A 22,156-nucleotide genomic window follows, 5' to 3' on the forward strand; every position below is an offset into this window, starting at 1 on the left:
CTTCTCTGTCTATTCCACAATGAGCCCTTAAGGGAGGAGTATAGCCGTAGTTACACATGTAAGAAAATAAATATAAATAAAACAGTAAAGGGTGACAGCAAGTTGAACAACAACGAATAAAACTATATCTATACATTTTTCTTCATTTGTTTGTTTATGCATAAGTCGCCGATATAGACTATGGCATAGCCTAACTACTAATGGTCCTACTTTTGTCTTGGGCTTCATTTATTTGTTCTACTGTTGGCCTATGTTCTGATGTTTTGATGGAGCTAGTATGTGTATTATTTGAAAAGTGAGCCTTTTAAATGGTATGACTTTATTAGGAGAGGTGTTTCTGTTATTTAGTCTACCCTCACAAAAGAATAGAAATGGCTGTCAGTATATCAAGGGTAACATTAGAACCTTCATGAAAGAGGATTTATTATCCAACAGATAGACTGCATTATTTTAGCTAGGTGTACCCTGTGGTGGAATGTAACTAAGTGCATTTACTCAAGTAGCGTATACTGTACTTAAGTACAAATTTAAGGTACAGTACTTGTACTTTAGTTGAGTCTTCTCTTTTCATGCCACTTTCTACTTCTACGCCGCTGCATTTCAGAGAGAAATATTGTACTTTTTGCTCCACTACATTCATCTGTTACAGCTTTAGTTACTAGGTACTTTACACATTAAGATTTCTGCACACTAAACCCATGTAGTTTATAAAATCTGATGTTTCCAGCTGAGATGATGAGACCATTAAACACACAACTGGTTGGAGCCTTTACTCTTTCTACAATGGGAGGAGAGTTCTGCATTGACTATACTTTTGATTTTAATACTCTAGTCTATAGGCTACATTTCCCTGGTGATACTTAGGCAAGATACTTTTACTTAAGTAACATTTTCAATACAGGACTTTTACTTGTACCATAGTAGTTTTACAGTGTGATATTAGTATTTTTACGTAAGTAAAGGATCTGAATACTTCTTCCCCGCCGCATAAACTGGCAACTAGTGTAGGTAGTATCACAATGAATTATTGTTGATTCATAAAGGCTATTACTTCAAAAACCAGAGACCGGAAGTCGTGCTTCTGTGTATTCTTCCTGACTTGACGGTGGTGCGCATCTCACCGACCGGGAATACCGATTTCTGGACATTTCGGCCTTTTCCCCCCGCGGCACCGTATAAGCTGTGTTTTCCTGCGAGCTGCTGCAAAGGGGAGCGGGTTGCATTGGCGTCGCTGGGGTTACAGTGAGCGCTTATAGCGGTCAGTATTAGGACAAACGGAGATGACAGCTACCCGGAGGGAGCCGTGTTTGTTTTGTATGGCGAAATGAGGCAGGGGGTGGAGAGTCGCCACAGAGACGCTGGGCTCCGGCCAAACATCACCGCATATTAGCGCTCATTCCAGGCTCGGGATTTGCATTGCATTGCATTTGCTGCATCGTTGATCGGCCGTTTTTTTTTTTTTTTGCAAAGTGCATGGTGGAAAATGCAGCTTGTTTGAGGACACCCCCCCCCCCTCCTGATATCCATTGCTGCCATGACAGGCAGAGGTCTCCTCTCGATCGCGGCTCGGCCGGCTGGAGAAGAGGCAGATTGATTTGGGACGGTGGGTCTCATCTGCGGATGTGGTTCGGTCTGTGGAGCCTGTAAATACCATCGGCGCCGACACACCGCGATTCTTACTCAGGGAAAGAGGAGAGAGAGAGAACAACATGTCTTCTCGGTCTGCATTACCGTCTGGAAACGACAGGAGTACTGGAGACCATGTAAGTGCAGTTCCAGCCTAGGCTATATAGCCTCTATCTGTCTGCATGCAAAAGAGAAATCGTAGGCTACATCCCTAAAAAAGAAAAAGAAAAGATCTCCTTTTATATATATATATATATATATATATATATATATATATATATATATGTATATGTATATATGTGGCCTTTGGCAATCACTGGGTTTGTTCGCGGTGTAGGCGGGGGTCAGACATGGTGCTATTTTCCTCATTAGGTGAAAGGACTCTGGTGGTGGTATTGGATGGATGTTATAGCAGAACAGGCTCTCTGGAAATGGGCTAACCTTGAGCGCAGGGAAAGAGCTGATGGCAGGCAAACATCCCGGAATGAGTCTATCCGCATATACGATAACACTCAGCGGATATGCGCAGAGAGCCTGAAAACCAGCCGTCACCTCTTATTATAAGGCTGTGGAGAGATAGGGATGTCACATTATACTCCTTGCTGCTGCCTGTGTGTTTGTGTGTGTGTGTGTGTGTGTGTGTGTGTGTGTGTGCGTGCGTGCGCGCGCGTGTGCGTGCGTGCGTTTCCCCAGAAATCTGATGGGTGGGACGAGAGCGCAGAAGGCCAAAATAAATGTACAGAGAATATCTGGGTTGTTCGTATTGAAGCGAGGGGGATTACAGCGTACTGCGCAGCCTACAAAGCGCCCAGCCCGAGAGCCAGTGGGTGTCAGACAGCGCCATACATTCAGTAGCCTACAGTGGAGAACAGTAGCGGCCTCTAATAAAGACACAAGCATAGGGGATGTATTCATGGGAGACAGACAGAACATAACAGGATCTATCTATCTATCTATCTATCTATCTATCTATCTATCTATCTATCTATTCACACTCCTTATTAATGTAGCCTGTATCAAAATGGTGACATGACTGATTGGCGTTGCATTATGGCATTTCTCTGCCCTAAACACTTCTGGCAAGACTCCCCCCATCTGTTTGTTAGCAGAGCTTTCAGCACAGAGGGATGGTTATGTGTGTGTGTGTGTGTGTGTGTGTGTGTGCGCTTGGATGTGCATGTGCATAAGTGTGCGAGTTAACGCGGTGCATGATGGATTATGAATGCAGAGCCGTTCCTTCCATTAAAATGGATCTGGATCTTCTGCCGTCACTCTACAATTAAGCGATGATGACAGATGAGTGAATTGACCCCGGTGAAATGTTGTGTTGCCATGTTGGCACAGGTGAGGCTTGGCTTGCTGGGTATTTATGTACTCCGCTGCTCGCTGCTGCGTATGCCTCCAGTGCTGTTGGTTGGGACCTGTCGGTGTCTGGATTATAGAGAGAGAGAGAGAGAGAGAGAGAGAGAGAGTGTCCAAATTGGCTCTACATGGGGCATGCATGGGAAGGAGGGAGTGTCTGAAGGTGGGGCTTAAGGATGCATGGTTGTGTTTGTATGTGTGTGTGTGTGTGTGTGTGTGTGTGTGTGAAGCTGAGAGCAAGAAGATGACATGCTGGGGGGGGTGGAAGTGTGATGCCTCAGGGCCTGGGACTGGCCAGGGACTACTGTGCCGGCATCTGCTCCCTTTATTTACTCTTTCCTCCTATATTCCTCTCCCCACCCTTTAGTCGGTCGTTTCCTTCTTTTCTATCCGATATCCTGGTTTCTGCTATTGCATTTTTATTTCCTCCCCCCACCATCTCTTCTGTGTCTTTCCTCCTCTTTATCTCTCCTTGGTTTGTCACATGACAAGAAGCTGCTTCATGCTGTCATACATCCAGCTTTGTTTCAGTACATTCACATTGTTCTCCTGCCTTGGTCTTCTGCTCCGCTTCCTGGCTGGAAACAATTATCTGTGACTCAAGCTTGGGATTCGATGCTCTGAAGCGTTGTGGTTCAGATTCAAGGTGCATGCATGGTAACATGCAGCAGCAGCAGCAGCAGCAGCAGCAGCAGCAGCAGCAGCAGCAGCAGCAGCACAGCTGACCCATTCACAGGGCTGTGGATGCTTCAGGGCTCCCTCGGATCACAGTGAAAGTGTTACCATATATTGCATGAAGACATCTTCCAGCAGTCAGTAGACCTCTAGAGAAGATGATGCTGAACCCAAAATGGAAACTATGGAAAATATGTTCCAATGTTCATGTGCTAGGACAGCTGTTAACCCAGAAATGAGGGGCATGTATTCACACGTAGCTATAGCTCAGCTCAGCATCACTCCTTTTTGTGCAACACCTGGTGGAATAATTCTAGTCATGTGGCACAGACATGTCCCTTTCTAAATCTATCAATAGATAAGATGGAAAGCATGTTTACCTGTGCAGTTTATGCCGGTGATATACAATCACTCAGTGACTTCCACAAATACAGCCGATGGTGTGAGCAATGACACAGGGTGACTGCCCCTTTGCCTTTAAACTGATTAGTTGCTGCCTAAAAACAGCATATTGTCTCCATATTCTTTGGTGAGCAGAGTAGGGCTCCAACTAACGATTATTGTCAGTGTTTTAATTAATCTGTCGATTATTTTCCAGATTAATCGATGAGTTGTTTGGTCTATAATGATCAGATGACGTCCTCAAATGTCTTGTTTTGTCCACAACTCAAAGATATTCAGTTTACTGTCCCAGAGGAGAGAAGAATCTAGAACAGTATAAACATTTAACAAGCTGACATCACATACTTTTTCCTACTTTATTTAATTTTTTTTTCACAAAAAATGACTCAAATCGATTATCAAAATAGTTGGCGATTTCATAGTTGACAACTAATGGATTAATCGATTAAACTTTGCAGCTGTAGAGTCGAGTTCCTAACCAGCTTGCAGGGACAGACGAGTGTAACCCAGATCAGTTATCATTAGTGCTTCATGGGTAAAGGCAGTCCTGGGGGTGCTTTGGCAGCCTGCTCTATGTGTTATTGGTGTTGGCAGAGTAAGTGACCACCCCTCTCTTTAACACTCCCCCCCTTCCTTTTCTTTCCTTGCAGCATGCGTCGCTGGGGGCCAGCCGCTCAGACAAGGCCACCAGCCAGTCCAGCCGCTCGCTGGGCGCCCGCTGCAGGAACTCCATCGCCTCCTGCTCCGACGAGCAGCCGCACATCGGCAACTACCGGCTGCTCAAGACCATCGGCAAGGGAAACTTTGCCAAGGTCAAGCTGGCCCGCCACATCCTGACGGGCAAGGAGGTGAGACACGGGGCAGCAGAGGGCCGGGGGTGGGGGAAGGGAAGGAGGAGATGGTAGGGCTGCACAGTATGTTGTTTTTTTTTTATCGTCCTGGCACTGGCTTAATATACACATCGCGAAAGGCTGCGACATATCGCAATATTGTTGATATTTGGTGTTAGTTGAAAGAAAATATCAGTAGATGACTGCACATTCAAATGTAACTGTCATTCTTTTTTTTAGTGGTGCCTTTCACGTGCAATATAAATGTTTAATTTGTTCAATAAAAGAATGTTGGAAATTATTTTCTTTTTATTTGTTTTAAATGCAACAAAAAGTTTAAACTGAGTGCACTTTAATATTTGTTTATGTATCGCGAGTAATATCGGTATTGCAATATTCAATAACATTATCGCAATTACACATATTTTCCTCATATCGTGTAGCCCTGATAAATGGGTAGATGATGGATGATGAGTAAGGAAAGGCAGTGGTCAGTTGATGTTGCTGGTGTCATTAAGAAGTCCAGTATTAAATCGGCATATAAATATATAAATATAAATATATAAAGCCGTAATCATCAGTTATAAACCTTAACTTTAGGGATGCTAGGTTGACTGATTATGATAGTATGACCACTTACCTTCTCCTTAATAGAAAACCAAAACATAACTATTATTACTGGATAGAAAGGATGAACACTGAGAAAAGATCTTTTACAACTTGGCAACCCAAAATGTGTTCTTATAAATGGCTTTGGTAAATGATTTATTAGTCATAAAGCCATTAAGTGGTACACAAACAGATGGTACACTGACTGAATACTGTACAATAGGGCAGGTAGTGGCATTAATGGCAGCAGTAGGAAAGGCTTCTGAGCATCATGAATGGAGGCTGTTATAAGCAAAGGCAAATTCTAATGGTGGTGTGTTTACGTTTCCTCATCAAAAACCTCCTTCACGTCTCTTCCAGGTGGCAATAAAAATCATTGACAAAACTCAGTTGAACCCAACCAGCCTACAAAAGGTGAGTTTTCTTCTTTATACTGACGGATTAGTTTGTGGAGGTACATGTGTATCATGTCCTCAGGTACCAAACTGAAACACATGCTACACTGTCTAATACCATCTTCCTTCATAAGCAGCGGCAAGGCATCAGAAACATGGATGGTTTGGTCACACTGATGTAATTCAACAAAATACCGACATGCCGTTGGGGACTTGGAGAGGTTCAGGTTTATCCTCAGCTGTTTCCGCCTCAGAGGGGGCAGGAAAGAGAGAGCAGCTGATAGAGAGAGGGCTCGTGGGATGTGATGCTGTTTGGCAGGTGCTAGGGACCGGATGGGAGCGAGAGGAGACCTCTGCTCCAGAGATCATCGCCCGTCTCTCTCTGGGCTAATCACTGCCCTGAGAAGTGGGTGACTCATCTCAGGAAACCGCGCTCACCCAACCCATTCTTTTTTTGTGCGTTTGTGTTCTTCCTTCGTTTTCCCCTAGTCTTGCATTGCCTGACCTTCCTCCGCAGCGCTGCGGAGGAGGGTCTGGCTAGTCCACACAGCATTCCGGGATGGGAGAAAAACGTGCCCTGGTTTATTGGCATTTCTTTAAACCAATCACAATCAAATCGTCTTGGGGCAACGCTAAGGGCCGGACACAATGACGGGGGCGCTTCAAATTAGCCTCGGGAAGGAACTTGTTTTGGTGGAACGTGTGTACGTTCAAAAGTTGTTTTTATTCATGCAAAAGAAAACTCAGATTGGACAGATAGTCTAGCTAGCTGTCTGGATTTACCCTGCAGAGATCTGAGGAGCAGTTAACAATAGTCCTCAGTAATTCAAATCCCGGAAGTGGAACTTTGTGGATATAGACTAGTCTTCCCCCAAACACACTCTGCTGTGCATAACAGCGCGCGCACTGGTGCTTTCGTAGCTGTTTTGTGGCCATTTGGTTGTGAGAGATGTCTTTAGAAAAGCTTAAGTGTAGCACAGGGAGGGCTTTTGATGGACTGGCCTCTTGTTTTTACCCCGCTGGTCAGCAGTTTGAGTGTTGAGCCTGAATGGTGGACATTTTGAGGTTTGTTGCGCATGGAGGTCAGAGGCGGAAAAGTGGACACTCGCAACCTCGGCATGGCGCAGACACACAACTTGATTCCGATTCAGGCGCTGGAACGATCAGACATCTGGAGCAGGAGACCTGGACTGACAGATATCCAGACACAACATGGATGACACGGGAGGCCAGTTGATCACGGGTTAATCACATGCTCAGAGATCTCCATCTTATCTCACGAGCACATCAATCTGGTTCACGCGCTGTGAGGTATAGAAGGAGCTCATAACGAAGGAATACATGTGAATGACGGCACAGAGAAAAGAAGGATGCAGACAAGCATAGAATCGAGCCATAATGCTGCTTATATGCACATATGGGCCAAAGTGTCTCCTTCATTTAGCCATGAGTGTCTCTCTCTCTCTCTCTCGCTCTCGCACTCGCTCTCTCTCGCCTGCATGAGCTACTTTGCCTGTGGACCAGAAGGATCAAGTCAGGGATGAAATAATTGTTCTTTATACGTGTGTGGCATGCGTGTGATTTAGCTTGACCGGAAGATGTCTGTATGTTTTGCCACATACGTCAAAAAAGACCAGTTTTTCTTCACGAGATGTAGAATTAAAGTAGCAGGGGCACAGCTGGATTTCTAGGGCCCAGTTGAAGGAAATTTGCTAATCGTTATGTCATACATCCTCTTGAAGGAAATGTTGTGGACCCCTATCATTTTTACTATCTTTGACTGTACTGGTAACAACTTCGTAAAAAAAAATTGTCCAAGAAGATTTGCCCAGCATAAATAGAGAATAAAGAAAATTATCCTTTTGATTAATATTTCCTGTTTACTTAAAAAAAAAAAAATCTTTTCCTCAATCTCTGTATTAACATTAAAAATAGCAATGACCTTGGGTTGTTACAGTGTTATCAAGGCTTGAGTTAGCCATCAGTTGTCCCTTTGATCACTGGCTTCCTGTAATCCTTGACTCATCATATTTCTGGTGCTTATATCATGAAAGAAAATGGATTCTTCTGTACCATACCTGGCTAGAATATTAGATGCTTTTGCAGGAACTGTAATCCCAATTTGTATGTTATCCCATCTTCTTGCCTGTGGCATTTTCTTGGACCAGACTGCCTGCTGTGAGAGACAATGGTGCAACATTTAGGACAGGATTGAGGAGAGAGGCGAAAGGATTGGCTACTGATGGGAGAGAATACTGTACTGCAATTGGTTGGTGATGATTGCGGGCTCCTTTACATACCCCGGGCTAGAGAAAATCCTTAGTACCGAAGACATGAAAGAACCCACATTAGCATAATCTGGACGGTAATGTATGTAGAGGGGAGAAGGAAAGAGGGAGATGTATTGTATAGGGATGGGTAAAGGAGGGGGAGGAAGAAAAGAAGAGGGTAAGTAAAATCACAGATGAGAAAAATCCAACCTCAACATCCGTTAAAGGGAAATAGCAGATTACAGGAGGAGTTTTTCTTTCTGATGTTGCATGGAGGACACCTGAAAACCAAATATGTGTCAGTAAGAAATTCAATTAAAGAAGAGAGCTGGGCGATATGGAGAAAATCAAAAATCCCGATATTTTTGACCAATTACATCAATGTCGATATTGTAGGATTGACAGTTGGTGCTTTCACAAAATATTTTTTTACAATGAGATTTCAGATGAATAATCATAGACATCATAGACAAATATTAGAGACAAAAAATAAAGTTTATTTTTCCAGCTACAGTATATACTGACTATGTTTACATGCATGCAAAAAAATAGTGTGATGTTAAAACAGATCTGCCATTCTTTAAATGATATTCCCTCAAAATGTTTCACAACAGCAGTAGTGTGCGCAATTTAGAAAACGTTACTGTATATCACGATATCTCGATATATGATTTCATCACGCTGTGATTCCATAAATCATGGTACTGAATTATCGGCCAGCCCTAAGTATAAGATGAAACTTACATTTGAATACCATTTGTTTCCGTCTGCTTGGTTTTGAATGGAAGCCAGGAGCCTTGTTGCCACAGAGCATGTGTGTCCATCCCTGTCAGCTTTATGGTAGGATTGCTATTTATCTGCGGTCATTAGCGATGACCGGGGCCGAACATGTTGCCGGGGGATTGTTTATTGTTTTGACGGATCTGACTGCTCAGCCCGGCCGTGACGAGCAAGGGGATTAATGGGACGCCTGGATGATGAGACGCTCCAGCACTACGTATCCCAAGATTCCCTCTAGCGCAGCTGGAGAAGCTGGGAAAGAAGCCCGGTCTTTAATACCTGGGTCGCTATGGCAACAGTGACGTTGGGGGGCACTGCTAGAGGAGAAGACTGCAAGAGGAATTGAACGAAGGTGGGAATGGAGGGAGGCGCACGTTGGAAAAACAGGAGAGGATTGAGTGAGAAAAGAGGGTGGAAAAGCTTATCGCACCATCTTTATTTTCCCTCCAGCTGGGAGTTAACGATGTGGAGCAGAGCCACTGGTTTTCAGCGATGGCCTTTTGTTGAGTGAGTGGACTGTTATGAAAACCAGGGGAGCTGGCTCAAATTTATTCCCCCGCTGTGCTCTGACAAAGTGTACAAATCTGTCCCCCCCCAGAGTAGACATATCGCACGCAGTGAGAAGTGCTCCCAGAGTAGAAGTTGGTCTGTGCTTGGCCGCCGATTCATAACATTCGTGTGAGCCGTTTGTAAAGCCAGGAGGGTTTGATTGGTTGTTGTCACCCTCGCAAATTGTCATTTGGATGAATATCATTTTTAGGACAAAAGTGTACATTTGTCTGCTTGTCCTGGTCCACCCCGATCTGTTAGGGCAGTGGTTCCCAACCTGGGGTCCGGGCACCCCCAGGGGGGGCGGCAAAGATCACAGGGGGGGCGCGAGTCTTTATCTGGTTTGAGGTTGAGGTAAAAAAAAATGTTTTGCACATGTTAAACAAATTATAATACACTAGAATATCTAATGTATACAAAAGTCTGTATGAAAACTATATATTTTGTTGTATCCTCAATTTTCCTGCCCCACGGCATCACTATTTTATGAATGAAACATGCCGGAGAAACGGTGCTGATAACTCCTCTGTATCAAAAAAGAAAGAGAGGCTCTATCTCGAGAGTTACCTCAACTTCGGTTTTGGGTGGGGGGGGGCTCAGCTTTTCTTAGACATGAGTAGGGGGGGCGCCAAGGAAAAAAGGTTGGGAACCACTGTGTTAGGGGATCTTAGTTTGGTTTCAACATCAGAATTGATTGCACATTAGTGTGCTAAATAGAATATACATTAAACAACCAAGGCACAGGGCCATTTAATGTAATCTTTGAAGAGGTGTATTAAAACAGTACTCCACCCATTTAGCTTTGCATTCCTGTAATACTGTTAGACTCACTATGGACAGTTTAAAAAATGAATGCAGCAAAGCCTTCTCCTGTCTTGTTCCACACCACGAGATCATCCGAAAATCGCGTGATCACATATCACACGAAAATCCATCTTGTCAGGCTTCGAGGGATGCCTTTGTGTCCGAACTACCCAACCAATCGGCATCCTGTGAGGAGCTACTGGCAGCTACGGGCGGGGTTTAGGTGTGTGTAGTCCTGCTTTGCTAGACCCTCCTCCAAAGTGCTGGCTTCTCCACATAGCATTCGGGGATTGGGGAAAAAACATCTTTTGGTTTAATGGCATTTCTTTAACCTAGGGCTGCAACTAACGATTATTTTAATAATCGATTAATCTGTCGATTATTTTTTCGATGAATCGGATAAAAAAAAAAGAAGCATTAATTTACATCAACTCAATACTAGGGCTGGGCGATATATCGATATTAAAAATATATCGATATATTTTTAAATGAGATATGGAATTAGACCATATCGCATATATCGATATAGTTCAAATGTGATCCTTGCTCCCATAGATATATACACAGATGTCGCCTTGAGGTTCTAAACATACGTCAAAACCGCCGCCATCTTGGAACAGGGGTGCGAAGCATTCAGATCAACGCTAAAGATGCCGGACTTTTGTACTGCTTAATTATGTTTGATAGAGGAAATGAAAAGAACAAACAGCAATGAATAACATTTAACAGGTGACAATGTGTTTTATGATTATGTATGCCGCCTTCGACCAGCAACCTGAGCTCCGGCGGCAGCGGGGAGGCGGAGAGCTCCGTGGCCGGCCGCAGCGTCTCTTCCCCGGGAAAACACAGCTTTGCCTCGCTGCTGCGCCGGGTCCCCGCTGATCCAAATCGGACCAGCCAAAGACAGAGTGGTGATCGGTAGGATCTTACACGTAGTCCAGGACGACCTGTATGTCGATATCGGCGGAAAGTTCCACTAAGTTTGCCGGCGGCAGGCGGACGGAGAGAAGCTACAGCGGGGCAGCAGAGACCGTCTGCAGCTGCAGGATCTGGAGCTCAGTGCCCGTTAAAATGACATGTAACGCATAAATACATACAGAAATAAATAGTGGAGGAATGAGCCTGGACATTTCAGTCTGTTTTAAACTTCACCTTGAAGCAGAAACTCTTAGTTCAGAAGGGTGAAGTTTCCGTTTGGACTCAGATCTGTGAACCGATCATAATAAATATTCTTTGTATTAACACATTAATTAGTTTCTTTGTTTTGTAGTCGATAGTTCATCTTTTAGTTTACTTAAGTGGAAGCAGTATCAAGTGGAAGAATGGGACTATAAACCTAGGCTTACAGGCATGAGGCATTACATTTTGAACAAAGTAGATTATATTAATATCAAAAGCTTAATTGACCTTTGGAACGAATCACAAATATGGAGCTTTGATTTCAAAAAAGGTACTCCTGTTATACAGTATTTAGGTTTACATTTTATTGTTATTTGAACAGCTGAGCATTTAATCATGAACCAGGTGAAGAAACCGGTTTATTATTTATTTGATTTTGCAACTGTCTCTATGAAACTACTTGTGACATGTCATATTTGATTTTGGCTTTGACTGAACATTTGCTCTCACTTTGCGGAAAAAAATATCGGGATATATATCGTATATCGATATTCAGCCAAAATATATCGGGATATGACTTTTGGTCCATATCGCCCAGCCCTACTCAATACATACATACTTGTTGTTTTAGTTAATAGTTGTGTAAAGGTAAGTAACCCAAATAGCAGATACAGACAAGACACACAGACAGACAGACACACAAACACACACTTATTCATTAAATTATTACCATCATTGTAGTAAGTGCAAGTTAAGTTCATTTATACACCACACACTAATATATTTGTCAACAATAACTGATATGGGACAAAGCACATAATATATACATGACAACAGATTGAAAAATTAATGGGCCAAAAAAGGCGAGTGAATAAAACCGTGTCTTTAGTCTTGCAAACTATATCACCCCTGCTTTATTACTGTTATTAACAAGCTAACGCTAGCTTGTCATGCTAGTCAGCTGGATAACGAGTAAACAGCAGCACCAGAAGAGCTACTGGAGGGACGGTACGTTCCTCACTCAGACCGGAACAGAAGTAGGATAGTGTAGTGACTTTACCCTGCTGTTGAACTCCCTTCCTCCTCATCAAGGACTCCATCATGTTTACGTTTTAGGGGCTGACTCATCACCGTGGTGCGCCCCTGCCATGCCGTGTCGCTTTTGTTTATCTTGCAATTAACACGTTTTTGATTGATTTAGTGTGAAATGCTAACACACCTTGGATGACTTGGGTCGTACTGATATCTCTGCCTCCGCCGAGTGTTTCAGAACAACGTTACGGGTCTCTCCGGTCTCTCTCCGTATTTCCTCTACCCCGCTCTGCTCTTTTTTTCTTTTCTTTCGCTCCGCACTGCTCCACAAAATTTTTTTTATCTCCGCGACTAGGTGGCGTAATAGTTGCGCGACACAACGAATCGATAATTAAATTCGTTGCCAACTTTTTTAGTAATCGAATTTTATCGATTTTATCGATTCGTTGTTGCAGCCCTACTTTAAACCAATCAGAATGGTCATGGGCGGGGCTAAACTCCACACAGAGCCGCTGCAAAATAGTCGTTCGAGAGAAAACTCAGATTGGACAGATAGTCTAGCTAGCTGTCTGGATTTACCCTGCAGAGATCTGAGGAGCAGATAGTCCTCACAAATCCACTGCATTTAAAAATTCCAACAAAAAAGAAAGCAGAAGGAAACGGAAAATACATACATCCGGCTGATTTCCTGCAGCACCGGAGCAATCCCGGAAGTGGAACGCAAAGGATATAGACTAAGGTTCAACTAAAAGATAACCAAATTACTTTTTAGTTCTGAAATATCCAAGCAACTTTGGCTGGATTACCTCTGCCAACCGATGTGGACTCAAGTGACTTGAGAACATCTTTCAGAATTCCCCTGGAGCCACAAAAGGCTTTAAATGTATTTTTTAATGTATGCAGTAGTACTTCCTAACACCTGGAAACAGACTCTGATGACCCTTTTATATGCTAGTACAGTCACTATGGTTACAGTATGTTAATTTCACGTTATATTGAACTCCAAAAAAATTCTGCAGGTGCTTAATATATGTTATATAGAGAGCTGGGCAATATATTGATATTCTATCGATATCATGATATGAAACTACATATCGTCTTAGATTTTGGATATCGTAATATTGTGATATGGCATAAGTGTTGTCTTTTCCTGGTTTTAAAGGCTGCATTACAGTAAAGTGATGTCATTTTCTGAACTTACCAGACTGTTGTAACTGTTCTATGATTTGCCTTTACCCACTTAGTCATTATATCCACATTACTGGTGATTATTTATCAAAAATCTCATTGTGTAAATATTTTGTGAAAGCACCAATAGTCAACACTACAATATCGTTGCGGTATCGATATCGAGGTATTTGGTGTGTATATGTATATGTGTGTGTGTGTTAAATTTTGCATCCAAACAGGCTTGGGAGTGAACGACACGCTATTCTGTGTTTTTGTGTTTTTAGCTCAGCTGGACCAGAGAATATTCAGTTCAAACTGATCAGTGGTGCTGTTTTGCCCTCATTGTTCTCGCTGAAGTTTGCTGGATGTGATGTGGTGTATTGTTTATGTGGAGTGAGCACGGCGCCGGGAATCCGTTTTGAAAAATAGCCTTTAAAAAAATGCTACTTTGTACATTGGTGGTAAGGAATGACGGTGAACCAGCTTTTCTTTTTTAAATTAGTGCTCTGCGTTGGATCCAATTCATGCCGATGTGAAGAGTGGTTCACGTGGGTTTCGAAAAATAACTGACACATATTTAAAGAAACTTTATAGTGTTAAATTGAGTATGGAGTTTGGTGTGGTGGTAGCACCTCCGCATCCCCTCCCCCTCTCGGGGAAACACTGCCATCCAGGTGGGTTTCTGCAGGAAGAATCTGATGAACTTATTTCAGGTAGATTTACTGGACAGATTGTTTTTTTTGTTTTGTTTTTTGGACTCAAACATTTCGGTGATGATCCAATCCAATGAAATGAATAATAATAGAGATTAAGAGACGATTCCTGTTTCAGCTCATTTTCACATGCCAGCCTGACCTGGGAGCCAAGGGTAGGGTCACAAAGCAGAACATTCTGAGAGACCCCACGTCAGCCCCTCAGAACCTACATGGCTCTCTATCATGTAAATGCATTTCTTGCCAAGAACATGATGCCGTCATTGCTACACTTGAAAGCACAGATTTACATCAATGTGGAGGGCCATTGATGTTAAACACTCAAAGGCAGCAGCTGCAACACAAGGTTTATCTATGTCTAATAATCTTAAGACATTAAAATTCTGTTTCTTCTTCTTCACAGCTCTTTCGGGAGGTACGAATAATGAAAGGCTTAAATCACCCTAACATAGGTATGGCACACGCATCCTTCTCAATGGGCTTTATGTTTGTGTGTCTGAGTGTGCGTCCATGCGTGTGTGTTTTGCTTCCATGTGTGTGACCAGACGGAAGTGTAATGCTTTAAATAGGCTTCATAGCATTCATTGACGAAACTATAGCAAGCAACATCTCATATAGAGGTCACGATGTTGGATTTCATAAAGCTGAAATGCCATATGGATCACACACACACACACACACACACACACACACACACACACACACACACACACACACACACACAAACACACCCAGCATTAGCAGCAGGTTCCTTGGTATTAAGACAGACAGGCAGCTGTCGTGCTATTATTATTTATAATGTGAGCAGGATTTGTTGATGTATATTTTGATTTGAATCTGATTCTGTTTTGGACTACAGTGCAGCTGTTCGAGGTGATTGAGACTGATAAGACCCTTTACCTAATCATGGAGTACGCCAGTGGAGGTGGGTACATCAGCCGCCACTTCCGGGAAATACTATGAGTACAAATGATGCAGAAGGTTACAGATTTGGTGAAACTGCATCTTGTAAATGCAGCTCCAACAGGCAATGTGTGTGATCAGTATTTGGATCATTTTACAGGTTAGTTCCTCCATTTGGATGCATGGGGAAACACAGTAGCTAAGGGTACAATTGCAAAAACCCTGGTACATTTGAGTTTTTTTTCCCCCTCCATATCTGAAGTTCAGTTTAAAGGAATAGTTTGACATTTTGGGTAAAACGCTTATTTGCTTTCTTGCGCAGAGGTAGATGAGAAGATCGATACCACTCATGTCTGTATGCAAAATATACTGTAAAGCTAGAACTTAAAAGACAATGTTAAAAAGAAAGAAAACAGGCTAGCTGTTTCCTCCTGTTTCCAGTCTTTATGCTAAGATAAGCTAACCATCTGCTCGCTGTAGTCTCAGATTAACAGTTCAGATACATATGAGAGAGCATGTTTCTCAAAGATGTTGCAGTATACCTTTAAAGGTCCCATATTGTAAAAAGTCAGAGTTCCATGTCTTGCTGGTGCTGGATAAATACTGTGAAAGTATCGAAACGTTCAATCCACAGACAAACGTTCACGGCCCGTATTCAGAAACTGTGCCTTTAAACGAGCCATCAGGACTTCCGTACGATTGCGATGTCACAACTATACTATGTATAGGTAGGAAGTGCCGCTACAATGCCGTTACCGTCATTCCCCGACTGCAGTGATGGTGCAGAGACGCCGAGAGCGCAAATGCTGGAAGTCCCAGACACACTGACCAATCAGAGCAGACTGGGCTTTTCAGGAGGGGGGGCTTCAAGAGACAGGCGCTAAAACGGAGCGTTTCAGACAGAGGGTGAATACAGGGATATTCAGACAGCCGGTATGAAAAAAACTAATTGTTGTTTTTTAACATTAATGCACATGAACATGTTCTAGTAGAAACCCAGAATACAAGTATTAACAAGAAAATGAGCATAATATGGGACCTTTAAGATCTTCAGCTTTATTCAAAATGATGACACCAAAGTGTGGCCTTCTTTCAATATACATCAGTTTGTTTCAATAGTGAATATAGAGTGGAATTGTTCAGAGTTTTTGGAACTCTATGCCTCTGCTTTCACCAAATCATTATTTTACTCGTTACTCATCCAAACACATGATGTTCAGGCACTCTGAGATAGTGTAGTCACCGTAAGCTGGCTGTGGACTTAATAGAGTATGAAACCACAACATAAATAAGTAAGCAGCCTCTGTGCAGTAATGGTGCCGCTCTTTAAACTGACTTTAAACACAATTTCAGGAGTAACGCCAGCACATTGCATCTAATACTGCTCTCCTTTTTCTTTTGCTTCCATTAGTCTCTTTTATGGTTCTATTTGTGTCAGTTTCTTGTCACCAATCCCGTTTCCCTGAGTTCTGGCCCGAACCGCATCATTTGCTCACTGTGACCTTGGAGAATGTAACAGACGCAGTTTCCAATGTGGCTTCCTTTCAAGCCCAGATTACTTTAAGTTAGATAAAAAAAAAAGACCATACGGAGGCATTAGGGAGTTGCAGTGGTGCCCAAATGCCTATGAAGACTAAAATGTATTATCTATCTTCATATTCAGTATATTAAACAACAGTTCGCTCTGTTAATCCAAATCTAGCCGCCTCTCAAACATAGTGGTATTTTAACAACATCTAAGGTACTGTACAACATGTTTGTGAGAAGCTGGTGGGTCAGAAAGGGAGCGGGGTTATGTAGTTGTTGCTTTTTTAAAGGAAAGAAGGGGAGGGCCTTTCATCTCTTTGTCATCCCAGATTCATATTTTATTTCATTCTTCTCTTTTTTATTAGATGTTTTCAAAAACAAAAGCCCAAACAAATACATTCTTATTATTTAGAACTGAGGGTGGGGCAAAGACATCACACTGTTTAAGACCAAGCAGCCTGAACCTAACCATTCAGATTAGAGAGAGGTACTAAGACCATTTTGTTTTCCATAAATCCACTATTTTGAGACATTGTGGGTAGTTTATTGCAGTTTTTTTTTGTGGAGGCTCAAAAGAAACCATTAAGAACATTGGAGATGGATTTGCATTTTTCAAAGTGAAATATTACACGTAACCCCATCCCAGTCACCTGGGCCTTTTATGCCCAAGCATGGACCACGTAGTGGTGTGTCTTAAAGTGGTATCCACATCAACCGCCCCAGTGGGTCAGTCCCCCGTACATATGGAATATGTTACTCTGTGGCGATACAATAGAGAACAGTGGAGATGGATTTGCTTTTTTCTAAAGTGAAATATAATGCTTGATGGTGTTTTAAGCCCCCAATGTCAACTTCAAGGCAGCGCTGCGACCGTTGACTTCAAGGCACCTAACCCTAACCATTGCCTAATCCTAGTGATGCATGGGGGCTTAAAACACCAAATATAACATGTAACCCCACCCACGCCACCTCTGTCATTTTGTACAGTCCCTAAGGCATTCTTCTTCTTCTTCTTCTTCTTCTTCTTCTTCTTCTTCTTCTTCATTCAGAAAAGCTTTTCAGTCATAGGAAAGATGTATCTAATATTTCCTGTCGTCTGCGAGAGCCTGTGTGGCAGCAATGAAAAAGATGGTGTGAATAATCCATCTCAATCTAAGGCCCATGCCATAAGCTGATTAATGCTATGCTGTATGGGTGTTTAACAGTAGTGCATACACATACTCACATTTGGTGTAGTCAGAAGTTTTGGTTTCAAAAATAAATGTCACTTTTGTGTAAATGGGACTGGTCAGTGTTGTGTGAACAGTACAGCACTGAACATGTCAGGTTACTGACAGCAATACAGCAGTATCGCAATATTTTCTGTGGCAATACTGTATCGAAACACAGATGCCAAGCATCGATCTATTATTATACATGTGTCGGTCAGTTTGCTTGACAATCCCATTTTGCAGCAATACAACTGAAGTGAGATGAACAATCAGAGGAACTTATCTCTTTTATCGTATTACTCAGGAAAATGGGCAAAATTGTGTAATAAGACTTTGCATAATGAGATGCAATTAGCACAGTTTTTACAGGTGTACTTTGAGACTACAAAGCTTTGATTTTGTGTTTTTTTTTTAAGGATATTATTTGAAATTGGGAAAAATTTGAAGTTGGAAAAAAGCAATTATATATATACAGTGGGGGAAATAAGTATTTGACCCCTTGCTGATTTTGCAGGTTTGCCCACTTACAAAGAATGCAAAAATCTACAATTGTAATCATATGTACATTCTAACAGTGAAAGACAGAATCCCAAAGAAAATTCCAGAAAATCACATCATATGAATTTATTAAAATTGATAACCATCTGATGAGGAAAAACAAGTATTTGACCCCCTGGACAAACAGCAAGTATTCTGGCTCCTACAAGCCAGTTAGTCTTTCTTTAAGACACAGCCCCAATCCGAACCAATTATCTACATCAAATACACCTGCCTCACCTCGTTACCTGTATAAAAGACACCTGTCAACACCCAAACAACCAGCATCCAACATCACCACCATGGGCAAGACCAAAGAGCTTTCTACGGACATCAGGGACAAGATTGTTGATCTGCACAAGGCTGGGATGGGCTACAAGAGATTCGGAAAGCAACTTGGAGAGAAAAGATCAACTGTCGGTGCAGTTATCAGGAAATGGAAGAAGCACCACACCACCGCCAACCTCCCTCGGTCTGGGCCTCCACACAAGATCTTGCCTCGTGGGGTGTCCCTGATCATGCGAACGGTGAGGAATCATCCCAAAACCACAAGGGGGGAACTGATAAATCAACGGAAGGCAGCTGGGACCACAGTTACAAAAGAAACGGTTGGTAACACACTACGCCGTCATGGATTGAAATCCTGCAGCGCACGCAAGGTCCCCCTGCTCAAGAAGAAACATGTACAGGCCCGCATGAAGTTCGCCATTCACCACCTGGACGACTCAGAAGAGGCCTGGAAGAAGGTGATGTGGTCAGATGAGACCAAAATAGAACTTTTTGGCCTCAACTCAACTCGTTGTGTTTGGAGGGCAAAGAACACCGAGTACAACTCAAAGAACACCATCCCCACCGTCAAGCATGGTGGTGGCAACATCATGCTTTGGGGGTGCTTTTCAGCCAAGGGGACGGGACAACTCCATCGTATTGACGGGAGGATGGACGGGGCCATGTATCGTGGAATTCTGGACCGACATCTCCTTCCCTCAGTGAGAGAGCTGAAGATGGGTCGAGGATGGGTGTTTCAGCACGACAACGACCCTAAGCACACCGCCAAAGCAACAAAAGAGTGGCTGAAGAAGAAGCACATCAAGGTTCTGGAGTGGCCTAGCCAGTCTCCAGACCTGAATCCGATTGAAAATCTTTGGAGGGAGCTTAAAATTCGAGTTGTCAGGCGACAACCTCGGAACCTGAATGATTTGGAGGCTGTATGCAGGGAGGAGTGGGCCAACATCCCTGCCGAAATGTGCACAAACCTTGTCACCAACTATAAAAACCGTTTGACATCTGTGCTGGCCAATAATGGCTTTTCTACAAAATATTAACATGCTGTTTGTCCAGGGGGTCAAATACTTTTTTTTCCTCATCAGATGGTTATCAATTTTAATAAATTTGTATGATGTGATTTTCTGGAATTTTCTTTGGGATTCTGTCTTTCACTGTTAGAATGTAAATATGATTAAAATTGTAGATTTTTGCATTCTTTGTAAGTGGGCAAACCTGCAAAATCAGCAAGGGGTCAAATACTTATTTCCCCCACTGTATATATATATATATATATATATATATATATATAAATTGCAATAATATCGTATCGTTATTGTCTGCTTTCACAATATTTATACCACTCTTGTGGTTAGGTTAGCTTAGCATTAACACTGGAAATGTTTTTATTATGTTATACCAGACCAAGTACAACTGTACAACCCCATGTTGAGCAAGGCTGCATTTTATTCCTCGTGAATACAACGGTTTCATTTTTAAGAGGAAGAAGGTTATTTCTTCCTTCCCAAATGACATTGTCTCACCTAAATAAAGCAAACTACAACATGTTAGGTAGAGCTTTAGAGGGGCTTTTAGGTCGGTGGATTTTGTTAGCTTTCCCCCCTGTTTCCAGTCTTTATGCTAAAATAAGATAACTAGCTGCAGTTTAACATTGCATGGACAGTTATGAGAATGCTATTGGTTTTCTCATGTAAGCAAATAAGCGTTTCCCCCAGAAGTCAGAGGGTTCCTTTAAGTCTGTGTGCATTCTTTGTTTCCCGTGGCTACGCAGCAACCCTATCTATACATAACCCTAATAAAGCTGAAGTTGACGTCTTGAGAGCACTTATAAATATTAATTAAACTGAACTGACGTGATTGAAATTGATTGTGTACATCAGCAGTATTTAATCAAATAAAAGTATGGCTATAGTGCTCCTGGCTTTATGAGCTGACTGATGTGTGTCTGCTGCTCTCAGGTGAAGTGTTCGACTACCTCGTGTCTCATGGGAGAATGAAGGAGGTGGAAGCCAGAGCCAAATTCCGACAGGTACTGTAGGAATACATTGCCCGCTCGATGCCCACATTGTGCCAATCTTCACGTGTAATGGTTAGTGCTTGAGCTGTGTCTGTCTCCCTGTGTCCACAGATTGTTTCCGCTGTCCACTACTGCCACACTAAGAACATTGTCCACCGAGATTTGAAGGTGAGAAGCTCAGCAGATGTTTTGGGCTGCTTGGAGAGATGGCGGATTAAGGCTAGTCCAAGACTAGGAAAATGTCTTCCACTGACAGATTACACTGAACAGAAAGTTATAATCCGGGACTAGTCTTAATCTGTGTCTGTGAAGAGGGGCCCCGAGCATCTTAATCACACAGTAACACACTGATTAGTGGAGACGTTGGTAGGAGGGTAGGAGGCAGCCAGAGCCTCCTCCTGTTCTGATAGATTATCACATTCCTAAACACGCACAGCGACATACTGTATACACATGACATAGACATGTACAGCAATAGTGCGTTCCATCTGTAGTCGGAAGTCCGATTTTCCGAGGTCGGATTTCCCATAACCTCCGGGTACACCAAGCTCAAAATTCAACACGGCTGCTCCGTGCATCTACAATAGTGTAAGTTGTAGTAACATACAGTTGTACACACAGTCCTGTCCAACTTCTATCTGTGGACATATTGTTAAGATGTTTGTAAGCACAAAAAGCAGCGTAATGCGTGGTTATAAACTGGCATTGCTAACAATGGCTAACCCAGCCCTAGCCAAACGAAAACAATGAAAATCTGACTTGTAAATGGAACGCATTCAACTCGGGTTTGACGTCATTCCCAGCTTCGGCTTCCGAGTTCCGAGGTAAATGGAACGCACTATCACTATTGCGTCCTCCCATTCCTCTTTTCCCTCTGTGTTTTCGGCACTCTCTCCCTCCTGTCCATCCTTGCCTCCCCCTCCGCTGCATCAATACATGTATATGACTCAGGCGGAGAACCTTCTGCTGGATGCCGACGCCAACATCAAGATCGCCGACTTTGGCTTCAGCAATGAGTTCACGCTGGGCAACAAGCTGGACACGTTCTGTGGCTCGCCGCCCTACGCTGCCCCTGAGCTTTTCCAGGGGAAGAAGTATGACGGGCCCGAGGTGGACGTCTGGAGCCTCGGAGTCATCCTCTACACGCTGGTCAGCGGCTCGCTGCCCTTTGATGGGCAGAACCTGAAGGCAAGTGGATGGGAGGGAAGAAGGTCTGTCTGTCTGTCTGTCTGTCTGTCTGTCTGTCTGTCTGTCTGTCTGTCTTGGTACATTCAGGGTCAGGTGTTTACTCCGGGGGGTTATGGTAACCAGGGTTTCGCATTGCCAGACCTATCTCCACA

General features: G+C 43.0%; 1 protein-coding gene across 1 annotated transcript in view; it reads left to right on the forward strand.

Annotated features, from left to right (window-relative positions):
* Positions 1-1,509: 1,509 nt before the first annotated feature.
* mark4a (MAP/microtubule affinity-regulating kinase 4a) overlaps positions 1,510-22,156 on the forward strand; it is a 38,817-nt gene continuing 18,170 nt past the window's right edge. Inside the window, exons 1-8 of the mRNA XM_028595107.1 lie at positions 1,510-1,763; positions 4,716-4,913; positions 5,865-5,918; positions 14,740-14,788; positions 15,196-15,261; positions 20,758-20,828; positions 20,928-20,984; positions 21,768-22,004. Coding sequence (XP_028450908.1) covers positions 1,710-1,763; positions 4,716-4,913; positions 5,865-5,918; positions 14,740-14,788; positions 15,196-15,261; positions 20,758-20,828; positions 20,928-20,984; positions 21,768-22,004 — 786 coding nt within the window. The 5' untranslated portion in view covers positions 1,510-1,709. The remainder of the gene's footprint in view (positions 1,764-4,715; positions 4,914-5,864; positions 5,919-14,739; positions 14,789-15,195; positions 15,262-20,757; positions 20,829-20,927; positions 20,985-21,767; positions 22,005-22,156) is intronic.

This window comes from Perca flavescens, chromosome 13 (assembly GCF_004354835.1).
Source record: "Perca flavescens isolate YP-PL-M2 chromosome 13, PFLA_1.0, whole genome shotgun sequence".
NCBI lineage: Eukaryota > Metazoa > Chordata > Actinopteri > Perciformes > Percidae > Perca > Perca flavescens.